Consider the following 16,835-nt stretch of genomic DNA (forward strand, 5'->3'; position numbering starts at 1 on the left):
TTAAAAAGTAATTAGCGATGTATTCTTAAATTAGCAATGTTTCCTTAGTAAATATGACATATAATATAAGCATTATAATGTTTTTCAATTTTTTTTACGTTGTGTCTATTTGCAAAACATGCCCAAATAAAATTGCAATACAATTAATTAAAATATTGCACACATACATCAAAATTGAGTGTAATATAAAGAAATGTTCAACAAATCAGAATCTGTTTACACTTTTTACCTAGCTTCAGTGGAACATTTTCTATCTTCAGTAGAAAATATAGTAAAATTAGAAACATCAGCCAGCACACAGGTAAAAAACTAAATCAACTGGACCAGCACGGTAAATGTTAAAAAAGATTATAGTGTAGAATTATTATTAAAGATTATTTTGTTAAAAAAGATTTGAGTAAAAAATACTATTATTATTTGGCTTATCATCATACAAGGTTTTCATAACAGTTCAAAACATTCCTTGAATCATCAGATTTTTTTTATGCTCAGCTCCTTGATGTAAAAGATAAAAAAATGAAACACCCTCTGTCTTATTCTGTAGATCTATGTATTGAATAAGGATGAAGGTGGACAAGAAAACCCAATTGTGCCATATTCTAAGCCTCATATGTATTCAAGAACATGGGACTGCACAACTGGTATCTACTTAAGGGATAAAGAGATGGTGATGCCTGGCGAAGATGCTTCGTAAGTAGAATTTTCTTCTTATAAATATTGACAAAAGGAGCTTTACAAATTTTTTATTGGCTAAATTTTTTATTTAGGGTAGAATTAAGATTATATAAATCTATGGTAATGGAGCAAGGTCAGAAATTCACCTTGCGTGCTGGTAAACGTACACTTGGCACGGGTGTCATTACTAAATTATTACCTCCCTTAACACCTGAAGAAAAAGCTGATCTTGGAAAATCAAAGAAAAAGAGAATGAAAGAACTAGAAAAAGCAAATTAAACATTTATGTGCAAAGTATAAAAAGAAATTTAGTATTCTTTAAAATAAAAAGTACATGTAGTTTTTCTTAATAGAGTACAACTGTTTCTTGTTTAATTTTTTTTATTTTGTGAGCAAATATGCAAAATTTAAATGTATACAAAGCAATATTAATTTGAATTCTAACAAGTATAATATATTGTGAAAACTTTATGTATCATAATTAGGATAGGAAATGGTAAAAATTTGAGATGATAGATAAAAATTATGTACATGAGACCACAAATTTGATAATAATTAAAAACATTTGGCACAAAAAAAAGCTGGAAAATATGTACAATAATTAACATGATATTGATACTAGCAAGATGATTTTTCACATTCTGTAGTGAAATAATGCTAAACATAGATAATTTGTTGAAAAATTACATATTGTTTATCAGCATATGAAAAAATATCGCTAGCATCCACATCATTTATAGTAAATGTATTAATAATCACACACTGTTCACAGAAAATTAAAATTTGGTTTAAACCAGTTAAGTTAGATGGAATCATTAAAGTTGTGTAGTTATGTAAAAAGCACAATTTTTTTTTTACAGTTATGAATATGAGCAGACAAAATTGGAGGCACAAGTTGTAAAGCACGTGTTAAAAAAAAAGATGTCGGGCAGCATAAATGAAATCTCTGCATATAGATATATCATATATAAATATATAATTGTGCTAAAAGTGCATAAAGTTTGTAAAATTTATGAACATCTTAAAGATATTATTGCCTTCATTTGATTTTTCACAGCGTTGCCACCATGCTCATACATTCTAATTATTATCTTTTCTCAAGGATTAGGATTAGAAAAGGCACAGTTATTACAGATTGGGCAATTAGGTTGGGAAATTAAAGTTTACTAGTTAGAAATGGGAGTATTCCTATAAGACTTGTTTTTGTCTTATAATCTATTCAGGCATTGAAAGAAATTAATTTGAAATGGCACCATAAATTCAGTTTCTGCATAGCTTCACATGATGGAATGCTATTTTTTTTTTTTTTTTTGACAGAATTATCCCATTTCTATTAAAATTGAATATTGCTGTCCGTGCATTTGAAGAATCACAAATAATCATTGATAAAATGTTCTTGCATCTCTGGGTTGGCACATTATATCGCTGAAAATATACATAAATGTATATACAATGTAATGAGTGCATCTGTTAATAGAGAAAATTAAGCTGCCCATATATTTAGTCTGAATGGTCCCTTTTTATATAAAATTGGGACAAAAAATTAGCTTCCATCAACCTCGAATCTTTCTCCAGGACTGATGGGGCTGGTTTCGCTCAGACTGGGAAGAGTAATTTCTCCCGACACTTTCCTATCAAAATAAACGTGAAATGTGTTAACAAAGCATAAGTAAAGTACTTGTAAAAAAATGTTCAAATGTTTTACCTTTCAAGTAACAATCCATATGCAGAAGGAGCTGAATTTGACCTTCCAGTCTTATGCAAGAGTCCTCGATTGAAGATTGGACTCTCTCGGAAAGGATGACCAAATGAATGCTTCTTCAGCATACTTTTAACTAGAATCTAATCAAAAGTATATATACAAATATATATTAAAATTTTCAATAGATCTTGTTTTAACAGATCACTCAGGCCATCAAGAATTCATTATATTACAAACAACAATCTATTATGTTTAAAAAAGAATTTTTTTACCCTTATATAAGAAAAACCTGTATTTGAAATTATCTTCTATCTTTTATTCTGTAGAAATCTGTATTTTACAAGATTGTTGTATGCATATATGCGTAATGTACAAAGCTAATGAAAACTATATAGCACAAAAAGAGGCAAAGTACCTGTACAACACATACACCCATTATCACTTCACTTGGCTTCACAATTTGTTAAAAAATTCTCATTCATCTTGGTTTGTTGTGATGCCACTTTTCAGCATATTGAGTACAACAACCAGAAGTAGCTTCCTGCCAATAATCAATGTGCTACTTTCCCATAGCACAATGATTATTGGCAGGAAAGTTAGCAAATGTATACCAAGATGATTGTACATGTATTTTACTTTGTATTTTGCTTATTAGAAGAATAAAATCCATTATACTCAAAATAGAACATTACATATTACATTTTATTGTTCATGTCAAGGTGTGAAAAGCAACCATTATTGGAAATAGGGTTATTTCTTGGGGATTGTGAAGATATTTTGCCAGAATTTGTTATACTGAACTGTAAATTGTGTTTAAGGCAACTTAACTATGAAATTTTAAAAAATTCTCATTACATAAATACTGAACATTTAAACTGCTAATTTACATTTTCATAAATATTCAAACACAATGCAACATTGTGGTAATTCTCCTTACCAAAATATACCACACTTCCATAATAAATCATGAAATACAAAATTTGCCAGTGTATGATTTTCAAGGATAAAAATTAAGATTTTTGCCAAAAAAGTTAATGGTATAATTTTTAAACTTAATCATACACAATAGCCCCTCATCAGTCTGACCTATTTGGATATACCCAAAATGCATATCTGACAAAAGTATTTTATTGCCAATCTTTCTAAAACAGTAAACATCTTAGTCCTAGTGTTCCAGCAAAGTCACAACTATTGAAGACTGCTATTTATCATTGAAAACAAAAATACTTCTTTCATTTCCTAAATGTTTGTCATTACTTTTAAGATTTATAAACAACAAAATGTCTTTAATGAAGGATTTACATTGTACAAAAATTTTTTAATGGCGAGTTGATTTTGCAAAATGGACTGTACAGTCTCTCAGTAACTTCTTGAATTAACTTTTAAAGAATTTGTATTTTTAAGCAACTTCTACTTTAAGAAATTTCCAATCAACTTGAAAGTATATTGTATTATTTTATCTGACTTTTTTCTGCTATTATATAAGGACATTAGTATTCAGAATATTCTGTCATCATTCCACAAAATTTCCTGCCATCTTTTTCAGAGAAATGTTCATTCACTAATATTCTATATTAGTGAATGAACAGTTCTACTGTAGGTTTAATATTCAAAAATCATGCATTTTGGTAGCAAAATCTTAATTAATATGTAAATATCATGTTACTTTTACTTTTCATTGACTGAGAAGTTTTCTTTTATATAATTAATCTTTTGAAGAAAATAAAGATTTTTTTCCATCTGTTAATTCCTTGCTAATTATTATTACATAAATTGATAAAGTGTCTAGTTTCAATAACATTTACTATTTTGTANATTACTTACAAAAAAAAAAAGGAAGTTTTCTATGTTTTTAATTTCCTGTAATTGATGCCGTAATATTTTTCTAGCCTAATTTATGTATAAAGAATCTAATGAATAAATTTTCCTGAAAAGGAAATTCGTGTTTCCTTTATTCCTTAATCTATTCCTTCAGGAAAACCCGAAGTCCTTTGGCATTTTCCCTAAAAAATCCGCTTACAAAGAGACTAGACACGCAAGATTCTGTATACAAAGAGAGCAGAAATGGGCTTACGAAGGAACAAACAGGGAAAAACTGGAGGCAAAAAGTAAGCTAACCCCCCTAAAAAAAGATTAAGAAAGTACTCAACGACCGACAGTATAGAAAAAAAAAGATCAATGAGAAGAATATTGGAGACTAGAGATAGGCGGCAAGATGTCGAAAAATCTTTATTAATTGTTACAAGTAAACATCTTTTTGTAGTTATTGGGACATAGTTATAGATATTTAGACCTATATATATATACACACACACACTACCCGTTACCCAATATAAAGACAAGGAGGAAGGAGTAGATATCAATCCATTATCAATCTATCGCCCGGTTAAACTGCAAGGACATTTATCAAAGGAGTGGGAGAAAAGTACGTGTTAAAAAAAGGAAAAAAAAAGGTGACACGCTTTACTTTTGTCGACGAATTGTCAACAGGGAAGAAAGTTTAACGTGTAGATTACAATTAATCTAATTACGTAACTCTGTGAATTAATAAATTACTTATTAATAAATTACCCGACCACTGTGTAGTGTTTTAGACCACACTAGAGATGATTTTAGGAGTTTAGCTGCATTGAAATCTACGGAAGGAAGCGAATTGATAAACGCATCGACGGGAGGCGAGTTAAACTTGTTTGAAATTGGTTAACAGAAGACCCTACTCACCTATGAAATTCTCCTATTTTTGGCGCTTTGACTTTCCTATTCTCCACGTCCGTCCACGTCTGACACAGGCAACTTGCGGCTGTAACAATATCGAACAGATAAAACTAATAATAATTGTTGTTTATAAAAAAAAAAAAAAAGCGGTATTTAGTAACCACACGACATCTATCGCTATCTACTACTCCCCGGTTCTATCGAGCTTCGCGATACGTCGCGACATGTGCAAAGGTTTCGACTCGGCTGCCGTCACGTGACGTTTATCTCTCCCGTCACGTGACTCGGAGAAGCCCGAGGTCTGTCGTAACCTCCGTACTGCATTTACATTTATTAAAAAAAAAAAAAAAAAAAAAAACAGAAATAGATATAAAAAATTGGCTAACATTGNTAGCAGAAGTTTTTAAATTGACATCTAAAAATTAGTTTAATGTCAAAGCGTTACATTGTAGGCACTGTCATGTTTTTAATGTTATGTACTTTAAAATGTCAAGATTTATCTTTCATTTGTTTCATTGTTATTGGTTCCATATTTAGCTGAAATGTGAGAATATTGAGTAAATCTATTAATTTCCTGGTACTACCAAGTGTAGCCAGATAGCATGAGATATTTCCTATAGGTTCATTAATTATATAACATAGATACCTTCTATTACAAAGCATGATTGTTTTGTATATAATAATGGAAATAATTAAAAATATGTGAATAGTATTTTGGATACACATGTAACAAAGATGATACTATGTTACTTTGTATACTTTATAACAATTGGCCCAACTATATAATATGCAATTGTGGAATAAATACATGTTTACTGTGTTCTACATTTTTATATCAGTTGTTACAAAATATTTTTGGATGAGCCTACAACCCCTGACAAATTGTATTCAAACATGAACAACACACACTGCAATTGCCTATTAAAACTGCATTATTAAAAGAAGAATTTAAAAAAGAAGAAAAAAAGCTATAATATTAATGGATATATATTAATATTCTCTACAAATGTTTTTTTATACACACAAATTTCAGCATAATTTTTCTTCTGTGTTTTATTTACATGGGAAAAATTATGCTAAAATGTAAAGTTTTTGAACGTACAAATCACTAGGAAAAAGTATTGAAACAAGCTATGAAATATTGAATTCACTTATGTAAAATATCAAATGGTGCGTATAAACAGTTTAAACATTTTATGAATACTTCTGTACCATCAGTATGACTTGAGTTACAGAATATCATTCCAACATCAGAAGACTATTTCTTCAGTTGTTAAGAAAATGCAAAGTAAATTTGCAAAAATTTTGATTTTTCTCTTTCAACAGTCTATTATATGAAAAAAAAAAAAAAGATTACACAGAGTGCTTTCTTCCACTGGACAGCATGTCAGTATTAAACAGACTAAAAACTTACATTCAGTCCAGTAAGGAAATTTAATACATTAACAAAAGTTTTTGACCTTCAGATTTAAACACATCAGGTGTGGTTGCTTTAGAAATTTAATAATTTTAAAAAAATGTAAACATGATTTAATGGTAACTGGCATTTCATATTGGAATAGTTTTGGCCAAGCATTGTATATAGAAGAGAGAATACATTACCAACGTAAAAATATCTAGCAATATAGTGCACTCACCAATCCAAATTAATTATTGCACTGGGTTGTTTGGGTTAGATGGAGTTTGTTTGCTTTATAATTAAGTAAAAAATGACTAGTTTTTGTTTTTGGCTGGAACATTACTAGCAGAATGAAAACAAGTTGTGCTATCCAAACAAAGTAGACACAAATTCTATGTCCATTTGCATTTTTTTTTTTTTTTTTCGATGCAACAACATAATAACGTTATAATATACAGTACATTAACACAATTTTGGTAATATTATGTTGTAACTAATCAGATTAATGTTTATGCAGTAAATAAGCTTGATATGATGCAATTCTAACAATAAGAACAACCAAAAAAAACTGATAAAATTACTATTACAGTATTATCATCTCATATTTGAGATAACTGAGTGAAATGATAATTTGATATAATGTTTTGGCCTTTTTATATATTTTTAATCACTTATTCCAAGAAATTTATTTTATAGCAAGCAAAACAAATAATGTTACCTTTATCTCCGATAACTTAATCCTTTTCTCGGGTTCCTTTTCTAGCATACGTTTCAGAAGATCTTTTAGATTATCGCTTACCGCAGGCCTGTATATAATTTTTAAAATATATAACATTTATCGGATCATTTAATAACAAAAACAAATGGCTTACTTGTCGGGAAACTTGAGCGGATCGTTTTTAATTTTATTATACAGATTTAATATGTTATCGTCATGAAAAGGCACTTGGCCATAAACAAAAGAATATAACGTCACTCCCATCTGCCATACATCTAAAGCCTGAGGATCAGAACGAAACATTGTTTTAATTTGGATAATTTAAACAAAATTGTGAAATGTTACCAAACTTTAAAAGCCTACCTTTCCACTGTATGTGTCCAGGTTCTCTGAAATAAAAAAAAATTTTCAAAAGTCAACATATTGATTTTCAAATACTGGATCTATTCATTTATAAAATTAATTTAGGATTAAAGTATTATTGATCACATGATTCCAAAAAAAAAACCAATAGTTCTCCCTATTTAATTAGAAGAAAGGACAGATCTAATTAGCGAGAATAAATTACATTGGATAAAGTTTGTACTTTATTGGAATTATAAACATAGCTCGGAGGGACATTTCGATTATTTATTTGACTTTGTAATATCCAAAACTCTCTCTCCCCAATGTAATTTAATAAATGTATCGATTATTATTTTGGGAGAAGCAACAGTTAAATATTTGTAAATATTAAACAAACCATCACTTCAATTTTAATGCTAATTTTATGAGGTCCTGGAAGATTCTCTCCGACTCTTAGTTAATTTACAAGAAAAAGAAATGCTACCTTTCAGTGCTTCGGGTGCCACGAAGGCGGGTGTCCCGGCAGTGTCCGAGAGCAGGGCGTCCACTCCTTCGAACTGATTACACACGCCAAAATCCGAAATCTGAAAATTCCGTGGCATTACTTTAAAATTTTTAAGAATAACCTATTCCAAAGAAGTGGGGACTACCTGAACTCTACCATTGTCATTCAGGAGAAGATTTGAAGGCTTGATGTCTCTGTGTACTATCTTCTGACAGTGTACTACAGGGACAAAGAAAAAATAAATGAAAGTAAACGCATATTTCTTTTTTCTAACTCTTATGCGTAAACAACACTTACAATATTCTATACCTAAAACCACATCTCTGAAATATTGCCACGCCTGCATCTCCTGTAATGGATTGTCTGTTGGGATTTCTACAACCGGCCTGTCCAAACAAAACAGCGGAACCAATAATTCATAAACATCAAAAGCGTACTTTCGTTGTACCATTAATATACTTACCCCTTTTCTAATAACTCAAACACTGTAAATATTTAAAATAATAATTTAACTCACTTATATTTTAAATTAAAAGCGCATAATGTGGCTATTCTTACCCATGTATAAATTATCCTCGTCAGGATCATTTAAAACCTGAAAGTATAATAGATAAGGTAGGGTGAGAATCTACAGTTTAGGGATAAAGTGTTAATAAAATATACCTCTATTAAATTCACAACGTTGGGATGATTCAACTTCTTAAGAATGGCGATTTCTCTGTACACTTGGTCTATGGGATTTGTGATGCTCTTCCTTTTTCCGTCTCTGGGAGGAGGAACGCGACCTTCAGAGAGTTAAAACGTAAATTATTACTTTCACTTTATTACATTCTCCGCCGACATATCGAATAACGTCTTTATCTCGTCCCACTTCACATATTTTATACATATTTATATAAATATATAAAGAGAGAGGAGTTCCCTACACACAAACTCTCTTTTAGAAAGGAGCCTGTGAATATAAACACCGCATTACTACCTAAACAAACTGAATAATCGAGACGTGCGTCACGAGATGGGATTTACATACGGATTAAACACATGCTTTTCTTAGACGGGGGTTTATAAACTTTGTACTCGTCGATAAAGTAAAGAGAAGGACGACGCTTGGTTCCCGTCACTCGCCGTCTCGAACGAGAAAAATAAAAGATTTTTGATGGACGAGTATTTCTGACACTGGGGAGACAATACCCAGTTAAACAATAGCGTCACAATCGACAGAAATTGCCGTTAACGTCACGGAAAATGGAAGGCGAGTGAATTGTAGTGTTATCGAAAGTGTGACCTGTGTTATCGTCAGAGATATGACCCAAAATAATAATAATTTGGATCGTTACTTAGGTTCCCAGTAGAAGGAAATCTCGTGTAATAAATGGGAAACGTAAAAAGCAAAAAAAAAATCGAATTTTCATTAAAACAAAAATGAGATTTGAATTATAATGGGTTCGAATCCACTCCTTTTCCTCCCTCACGAAAAGTTTAATAAATACAGTAACAATTAGTTATGGTGGAGCTGTCCATAAATGGCGTCCACACTGGAGGGGGAGGTTAAGACAAGTCGGAAAAAATCGGGGGAGGGAGGTTGAGTTTCAGTGGACGTCTTCCCCTCCCCTCGTCTTAACCATTAAATTTTATAGTTTATGCATTTTATTATATTTATTTTAAAATGTCTTGTATATTTCGTTTCTACTTACGGTATTCGTCATTCATAAAGTGACAAGGCTTTAAGGGGATCGAGTTTTGTCGGACGTCCGAAGAGGGGAGAAGAAGTAAAAATTTCAAGAAAAATACGGACGGACAGTCCCTAATATCGTCACAATGCCGGGCTGCAATTTTTAAAAATCACGTGGCTTCCGATCCATACCGGACGTTTGTATACAGTTTTAATCGTGCCTCCGGGCCCTAAGATTTTCATATCTGGTCCCGATTTCCATCTAACTTACGTCGTTCTCGAGACTAAGGAAGGAAGGAAGGACGGACGGACGGACGAGAGTGGGAATCTAAGTCTAATTTAAAAATTGCAGCCCAATTAGAGAGAAACGTAGCGTTAACATCCCGTAAAATTAGCCCGTTTCCCATATTAACACCACTCAAAATTCCGCATGTCAACGTGAAGGACGATTTGACACGGTCTTAGTCCCTAAAATAATTGCAACCTTTTCGGAACAAGAATTTTAAAGCGCAAACTATATAATATTTACATCCTCTCGTTCATAATTATTCAAACAAGTCACCATTTTATCCATTAAAACTCTCCGAAGTCGCTCGTTCATCAGACCGATCACGGAAAAAGAAAAAAATATATTAAGTACAGTACATATAACTTATATTAGATATATATTAATGTAACAACATCCTCGGCCGCATCGTAATTTCCGAATTTAAAACTAATTGCGGATTCCACCCACACGTTAAAGAAAAACATCCTATTCCTCTTTTGTCACGGTCACGCACGTGTGGATCCTTAATAATCAAAGTTCCTTCCGAGCGCGTGTCGCCAGCGACATTATTCGCGCCTCATTTACATTTTCTAATGGAAAGATGCGGAATAATCGTACATGAAAATAAAAGGGGGGCGCTCGATGACGTAACGCGTACATGCCGCATCGACGGCGCACGCGAATATCTCATTAATTACTTCCTAAATCCGTTTTTTTAATTACCAAACGAGTTAATTTAGATACGGAAATTCACGCGCTATCGATTCCAATTTTTTCCTCTCAAGGTTAAAGGAATGGAAAGTGAAGTATGTGGCGCCCACTTTCTATAAGGTACTCTCATCTATCACTCTTCGTATCGTGCCAGAGTGGCACACAATTCCCCTAACTGCGGCAACGGAGAATAATCATCCACTACAAAATACGCGAGTTGCGACTCTAAATATTACCCAGATGAGATATAATCATTAACGTTCTAGCTCGATGCTTCATCGATTTTGCCATCTCCAATGTCGAGTGATTGTGCCACTCCAACATCTATATCATCGTTTATTTATGCGTTTTTTTTCCTCCCCTCCCCTTTACGACATTGTAACGCCAAGTGTATGAAGTACACTTAAACTTCTCCACGGAGTTCGAGCATTCCTCGTTCTTGTAAAGAAAGAAAGGGGAGGAAACACACTCACCAAACATTCCGGCTCTCTTCATCAGTTTCTTTTTCGATAAAATCTTCATTGCCTAATTGAAAATTGTTATTATTATTATTTTTTTTTTTAAATTTCTCCTTGCAATCGCCAACGATGTAGTTTTTTTACTTACATAATGGCTGTCGTCGTCCTCGTTGTACGCCAATTTGACGATTCCGTAGGATCCCTAAAAGACAAAATCGATGCGGATGATTATTATATTGCTTTATATAATATTATTCGGTTAATGCAATATCGGATGATAAACTATATTTGGGTGTGGTTGCCTGTGCGTCTACACTGGGCGGGTTCAGTTGGCTGATAGTTTCTTACAAATTAAACGAAAATTCCTGTCCTTCCACAGAGGACAATTAAGTCGTTTCTGGTGAGGCGCTTTTAATTACCACCCCTTCGCTCTCGTAAAATGTTAAACACGTCTTTAAGTTTATCGGGCGTGACCGCGAGAAGAATTTTTAACCATCGTCATTAAAAAACTTCAAATTGTTACGCGCTTTGTGGACACGCACGCGTTTAAACGTTGCGACTTCATAAACAAACACTCAAAAGAATACATAATTATATAATCGACATATTAACAGCATCATCTACCGAGTTAAACGGCATAAAAATTATATATTTACAGAGCCTAATTAGGTTTAAAAGTAATTGGCACGCCAAAACCATTGTAATTTGTAGCCTTCCGCGTGCTGAAGTGTAATAAAAAAAAAAAAAAACATAGATAAAATTTAATTTCGACTTATTCTTGTGTTTAACAAAAGGCGAAGAATGCCTCGTTAGCTGACGTAACAAATTTGGCATGTATAATTGACTGCAGAATGCAGACGTTTTGAAATTTATTTTTGGTACACAATAACGAGCGTGTTTATTGCTGTTTATGTCATAATATACGTATCGAGTCTCTCCAGACAATTCACTTAAATAACGATAATTACGAGTAGCTACAGGAATTTAACAAATTGTATTCAATTCATTAAGAACAATGTCCTCTCGGACGAATCATCAGATATATTATTCTTCCTCCTCCGCCAACGTGGTTATGAAACAATTACACTAATGTTGATAGTGTAAGGTTTCCAGTTACTCTAGGTCGATAACACTGGATGGTTGCTGAAGTTTCGAAATTATCCACCCAAATATAACAATTTTTGAAGATTGGACACACGATATTGACATAATGGGCGATTCATTAAGGTTGGCGCGCGTTAAGGAGCCGGAGCACCCACGTTTGCACGGTGTGAAAAGAAATTGCGTATAAATAAAGTAGATGTTAATTAGAAACGAAATGAATATTTCATATTTTAGTGTTAAAATCACACCGGGTAATAACCGACAACACCAAAAAGAAAAAAAAAAAGTAGACAAATTAACTTACCAAACCAATTTCACCTTTCAAACGATATTGATTGAGCTGCAAGTAATTATGATGAGCTTCGATTGACACTCGACGACATTCCCGAGTATGACGTCGAAGGTGGGGGGAGGAGTTGGGGGAACAGAAAGGGGAAAAGGGTAAAGAAGGATAAATCGGCCTTTCGTGACTGCAGTACACCATATGGCTGTCTTGGGACTGGCTGTAAGTTATTCTGGGTAGTCTGGATCGTGCGCATTTAGTAAACGTTCTAAGTGCACCCCACAATACTTCCTCTCCGTCTTTTTCGTTTTCCACGTGGACGGGAAGTGACGTCTTTCTTGGTATCCTCTTCCATTTCGTGTCCAGCGTTAACTTATCGACGGACCGAACCAGATCGCCTTCCGATTGAGCATTTTTGTTTACAGAACACCGATCGAGTGGCACCCGATCCGAACCCCCTCCTCCCGTTCCATTCTGTCGATCGTCCTGGCGGGGTACTGATTTCTTTTGTTCTTTATCATCATCATCTTCGTCATCATCTCTACTATCGACGATTCTTGACATAGCCGTTTCCAATTTCGGATATGCATTCTGTCCGTACGCCAGTTCTGTATCTTCTCTCGACTCTGTTATGCACTTCCTTCTGGACAAAAGGAGAAACTTACTAAACAACAAAAAAATGTTATGCATCCTGTGTTCCTTTGTATTGATCTTACTTTGCTACTGTGTATTTTAATTGTTTACGGCACGCGATTCGCTTACTTAAACCCCAATCGATAGAAAAGAGTAATTTCGAATGAAAGTTTTGTCATTAACATTTTGTAAAGTATTTATATTAATTAATGATTGTTTACCGAAAACGCATTAGATAAAGGACCAACCCCTAATTAAACCTGAGAAATATGGCGTGCATTACATTATTATTATTATTGTAAAGCTTTAACTAATAATCAAAAACCGAGATGATTTCTAGTAATATATTATTTAATATTTCTGGAAAGCCTCTGCAAAAATGCCATCCAGACAACAATTGCTCTCCTTCGTATAACAATCTTCATTTGAATCGAAAACTAAGTTATAGAAACCAAAATCTTAAGTTATTTCATGAATATTTCATCAAAACTTCGAAGAAAAGAATCATTATTATATTGCTGGAAAGCGGTAAAATTCTCGATATAAATATTTCAGTGGCTTAATTCCGTTAGAAATGACCCAGTAAGAGATTGGCTTTCTAACAACATCGTGAATCGGCTGCAAGAAAATGGATTCTAGAAAATAATTAAATTTCTCCCGAATAATTTTTTTCATATTACCTTAAATAATAAAGTAAAATGGAGAATAATTATTTAGAAAAACAGAAGACGAAGGAGTAAAAAAAAGAAATTGCTTTCTTCCAGAGAATTTTTAATGGAAACAAATCATTCACTTCAGATGCAAGTTATAAATCTTCACTAATCTCCAATTAGAAGAGGAATGTGCCACGTTAAAAGAAAGGACTTTCACGGAGAATGGAAAGGGAAAAAGTCCAGATTTAATGAAAACTAAAGGGGAAAAAACAGAAAGGAAGCGAATTGTTTACTCTGATTTATTCTAAATTTGAGATTTGAAAAGTTTTGGAAATTTGACGAAGTAATTTTAATTATTTAAATATACGTTTTCCGAGAAAACTTCACTATAAAATAAATCAGGGAATAAATGATTTGCATTGTTTTGGTAAGTGAAACCTAATTATCTCGGCATCGATCATTGTCACTGGATCATTTTAGTTAATGTCCGATAAACAAATCAATCTCTTCTCCCACTCCTCCGATAAGTGATTAATTCGACCTAACTTCTGACGACACTATTACTATATTACTAAACACGGGCCTTGTCCTCGGGGGGAATCAGCGAGGCCTCAAATTTACACGACCACAAAAACCATTTGTTATAAATCGGAACCAACTTTTTAAGCTTTTCTTTTATTTTTTTTAATGTACTAGAGACTTCAAAAAAGGTATACTAAGAGCCTCAAAAAGGTAGAGGCTCTTAGTATACCTTATCCGAATGTATTTGAACAGTTACAATTACCACTAAGAGGTTTTACAGACCGCAAAAATCTACAACTAGAAACCACACACTTACCAAATGTCGCATACAAAAATAAAATAAAAAAAAAAAGTACACTACACGATGTATTTTTGATCGATTCTCTGATCGATTGAACAGTGAAATAGAATTCTAGAATTTTTTTTTCTCTATATTTTTTTGCATAAACTGAAAGAGATATTCGGAAAGGCCGACAGCAAAGACTAGACCAAAAAAAATAATAATAATGAGAGAAACTTTGAAGCAATTGTTTCCGTACTCACCGCAAGTAAACAGGAAGATTTACGATTTCCCTACTTTAAATGTTCATTAAAAAAAAAAAAAAAAAACGTTGTGTTTTTCCACAGAAGAAATCATCAGAAAAATGGAAATGTCTCTCCTTACTTTTTATTTCCTGTCATTAATATTCCGGAAAGGAGCGCTTTTCGTCTCACGCATAAAACGGCATTTATATATTAAACTACGAACATTTTACTTGTACGTAAATACATCATCTTCGCCATTTAAACGTAAATACCAGAAAAATAAATAAATAAATAAATAAATAAATTGAAGAGCGGGAAATTGTAAAATCGATATTTGTAGCATATAAACAAGCGCGCAAAAACGAACTCGCTCTTAGTTTTTTTTTTTTAATCGCTAATTATAATATAAATACGCTATTTTATCAAAATATATCATTTTTTATATCTTAATACACAATGCAATTAATTAATTTCTCATCTCTGCAAGAAGAAAATATATATATATAAAGAAATAAAAAGTAAATTACGCCAAGATCTCCCATATTTTATACAAAAACGTGGATTTTTTAAAGGTTTTTTTTTTAGCAATTTTTTTGGCTAATCTTCGACGGAAATTGCAGAACTTCAGCCATTTTCTTGTAATTCTTAACAGCTGTGTGTGAATGGAGTATTTACAAGTTATTACTCTTGTAGCTTTCTTGTTAAAAAAAAAAAAAAACTGACTGCACACAATACTTTTTTTTTCCTTCTAAAAAAATATGTCAAAAAAATGATCTTCCACTTCAGAAATATCTCGGAATTAATTATAAAAATCCTCGGGAAATATATATTAAAATTTANGGCAATAAATTATTATTTGGTCAATATAACAATATAAATAATTCAGTATATTTGTAATAGGAATTTATTATTTCAGGGGCTTATATCTTGCGAAGGGTCGTGAGTAGGGGTATGGTTCCTTTGCCTTTATTGTTCGCACAGGGGGCTACAGTTTGGGGGGTCGCCACCTCTTCACCTAATCTTACCATTGGAACTTTAACAGAGCTGTACAGCATATTGATAGGAACAAAAAAGTCAAAGGAACTGTGCTTCATGGAAATTTGTAAACAACGCCCACTAGGGGGCGTCCTGGGCTACTAGTGTCAATATAATTAACTAATAAAACTATGTTTCTGCTTTTCATGCTGTTACTGTTCTTTTCAACTTTTGATGGCAAATGTTTCATATTGCAATTTTAAAGAAATTTATGAAAGAAAACAATAACAAAACTAGTCTCACCAGAGTATCCAGTTTAGGAATCGAGCGAACGCATTGGTCTATCTCTTCTTGAGTAACTTCGACCACGACGCAGTTCTCTTCTTGCGAAGGTAGAGGACACAAGCCATCTTGTGTCACCCAAGTATGAGTCTAATAAACAAGAATGAAATTTGTTATCCATAAGAGGAAAAAGAATTAAACAACCATTTTATAGACTAAGCCATAAATACATGTATAAGTAGGCTACAGCATAACTGAGTGGAAACAGAAAAAGATATAAGAAACTTTTTGAGCACTAAAATTTTCTACCGACTTAAATATGGTATCATCATATCGTTACTGCAATGTTTGTGAGAATGTTTTAATACTTGATATATCAGAAAATGAACTTGTAAAATATTCATGTTTTTAGCAGAATGTGGGGTTATTTCAAATAATAGGTGGTAATAATCCAAGGAGATGCTTGTTTCAAATTATTTCCAATGTATAAAGATCAAAGTAACACTGATTGCACAATAATGACTTTTATTCCTTAAATTCTATGAATGGATTTCAATAAAATTTTCAGAGTAGATTGTGTATGTGCAATGTGCTCAGTTGCATAAAATTTCTTGCTTACAAAAATTATGAAAGTCAATGGCACTTATTACAACTCTTGGACTTGCCCATTTGGTGTTTAAATCCAGCATT

The 16,835-nt window shown here is 32.6% G+C and overlaps 1 protein-coding gene and 1 pseudogene across 1 annotated transcript; one reads left to right on the plus strand and one right to left on the minus strand.

Annotated features, from left to right (window-relative positions):
• The window catches only part of LOC111635334, a 39,899-nt pseudogene extending 38,867 nt beyond the window's left edge, over nt 1-1,032 (plus strand).
• An 868-nt stretch (nt 1,033-1,900) lies between these two features.
• Nucleotides 1,901-15,059, minus strand: LOC111635145 (calcium/calmodulin-dependent protein kinase kinase 1-like). The gene is made up of 15 exons (XM_023380008.1): nt 15,028-15,059; nt 12,577-13,198; nt 11,317-11,370; nt 11,184-11,235; nt 8,723-8,844; nt 8,618-8,654; nt 8,523-8,544; nt 8,357-8,445; nt 8,205-8,278; nt 8,039-8,138; nt 7,573-7,598; nt 7,364-7,491; nt 7,210-7,297; nt 2,381-2,517; nt 1,901-2,306 (listed from the first exon to the last, which is right to left on the minus strand). Exons 1-15 carry the CDS (start codon nt 15,042-15,044, stop codon nt 2,219-2,221), a joined length of 1,656 nt encoding a protein of 551 aa, XP_023235776.1. The 5' UTR covers nt 15,045-15,059; the 3' UTR covers nt 1,901-2,218.
• Nucleotides 15,060-16,835: the final 1,776 nt, after the last annotated feature.

The sequence above is a fragment of the Centruroides sculpturatus genome, unplaced genomic scaffold, assembly GCF_000671375.1.
Source record: "Centruroides sculpturatus isolate CEXI.00-Female unplaced genomic scaffold, Cexi_2.0 scaffold108, whole genome shotgun sequence".
Classification (NCBI taxonomy): domain Eukaryota; kingdom Metazoa; phylum Arthropoda; class Arachnida; order Scorpiones; family Buthidae; genus Centruroides; species Centruroides sculpturatus.

What these genes read in the sequence shown, in the direction of transcription:
- LOC111635145 (XM_023380008.1), bottom strand. An exon ending in GAAGAGAGCCGGAATGTTTG is followed by an intron (nt 8,845 to 11,183) that starts GTGAGTGTGTTT and finishes AACTCTCTGAAG; the next exon opens with GTCGCGTTCCTCCTCCCAGA. An exon ending in CGAGGATAATTTATACATGG is followed by an intron (nt 8,545 to 8,617) that starts GTAAGAATAGCC and finishes AAATATTTACAG; the next exon opens with TGTTTGAGTTATTAGAAAAG.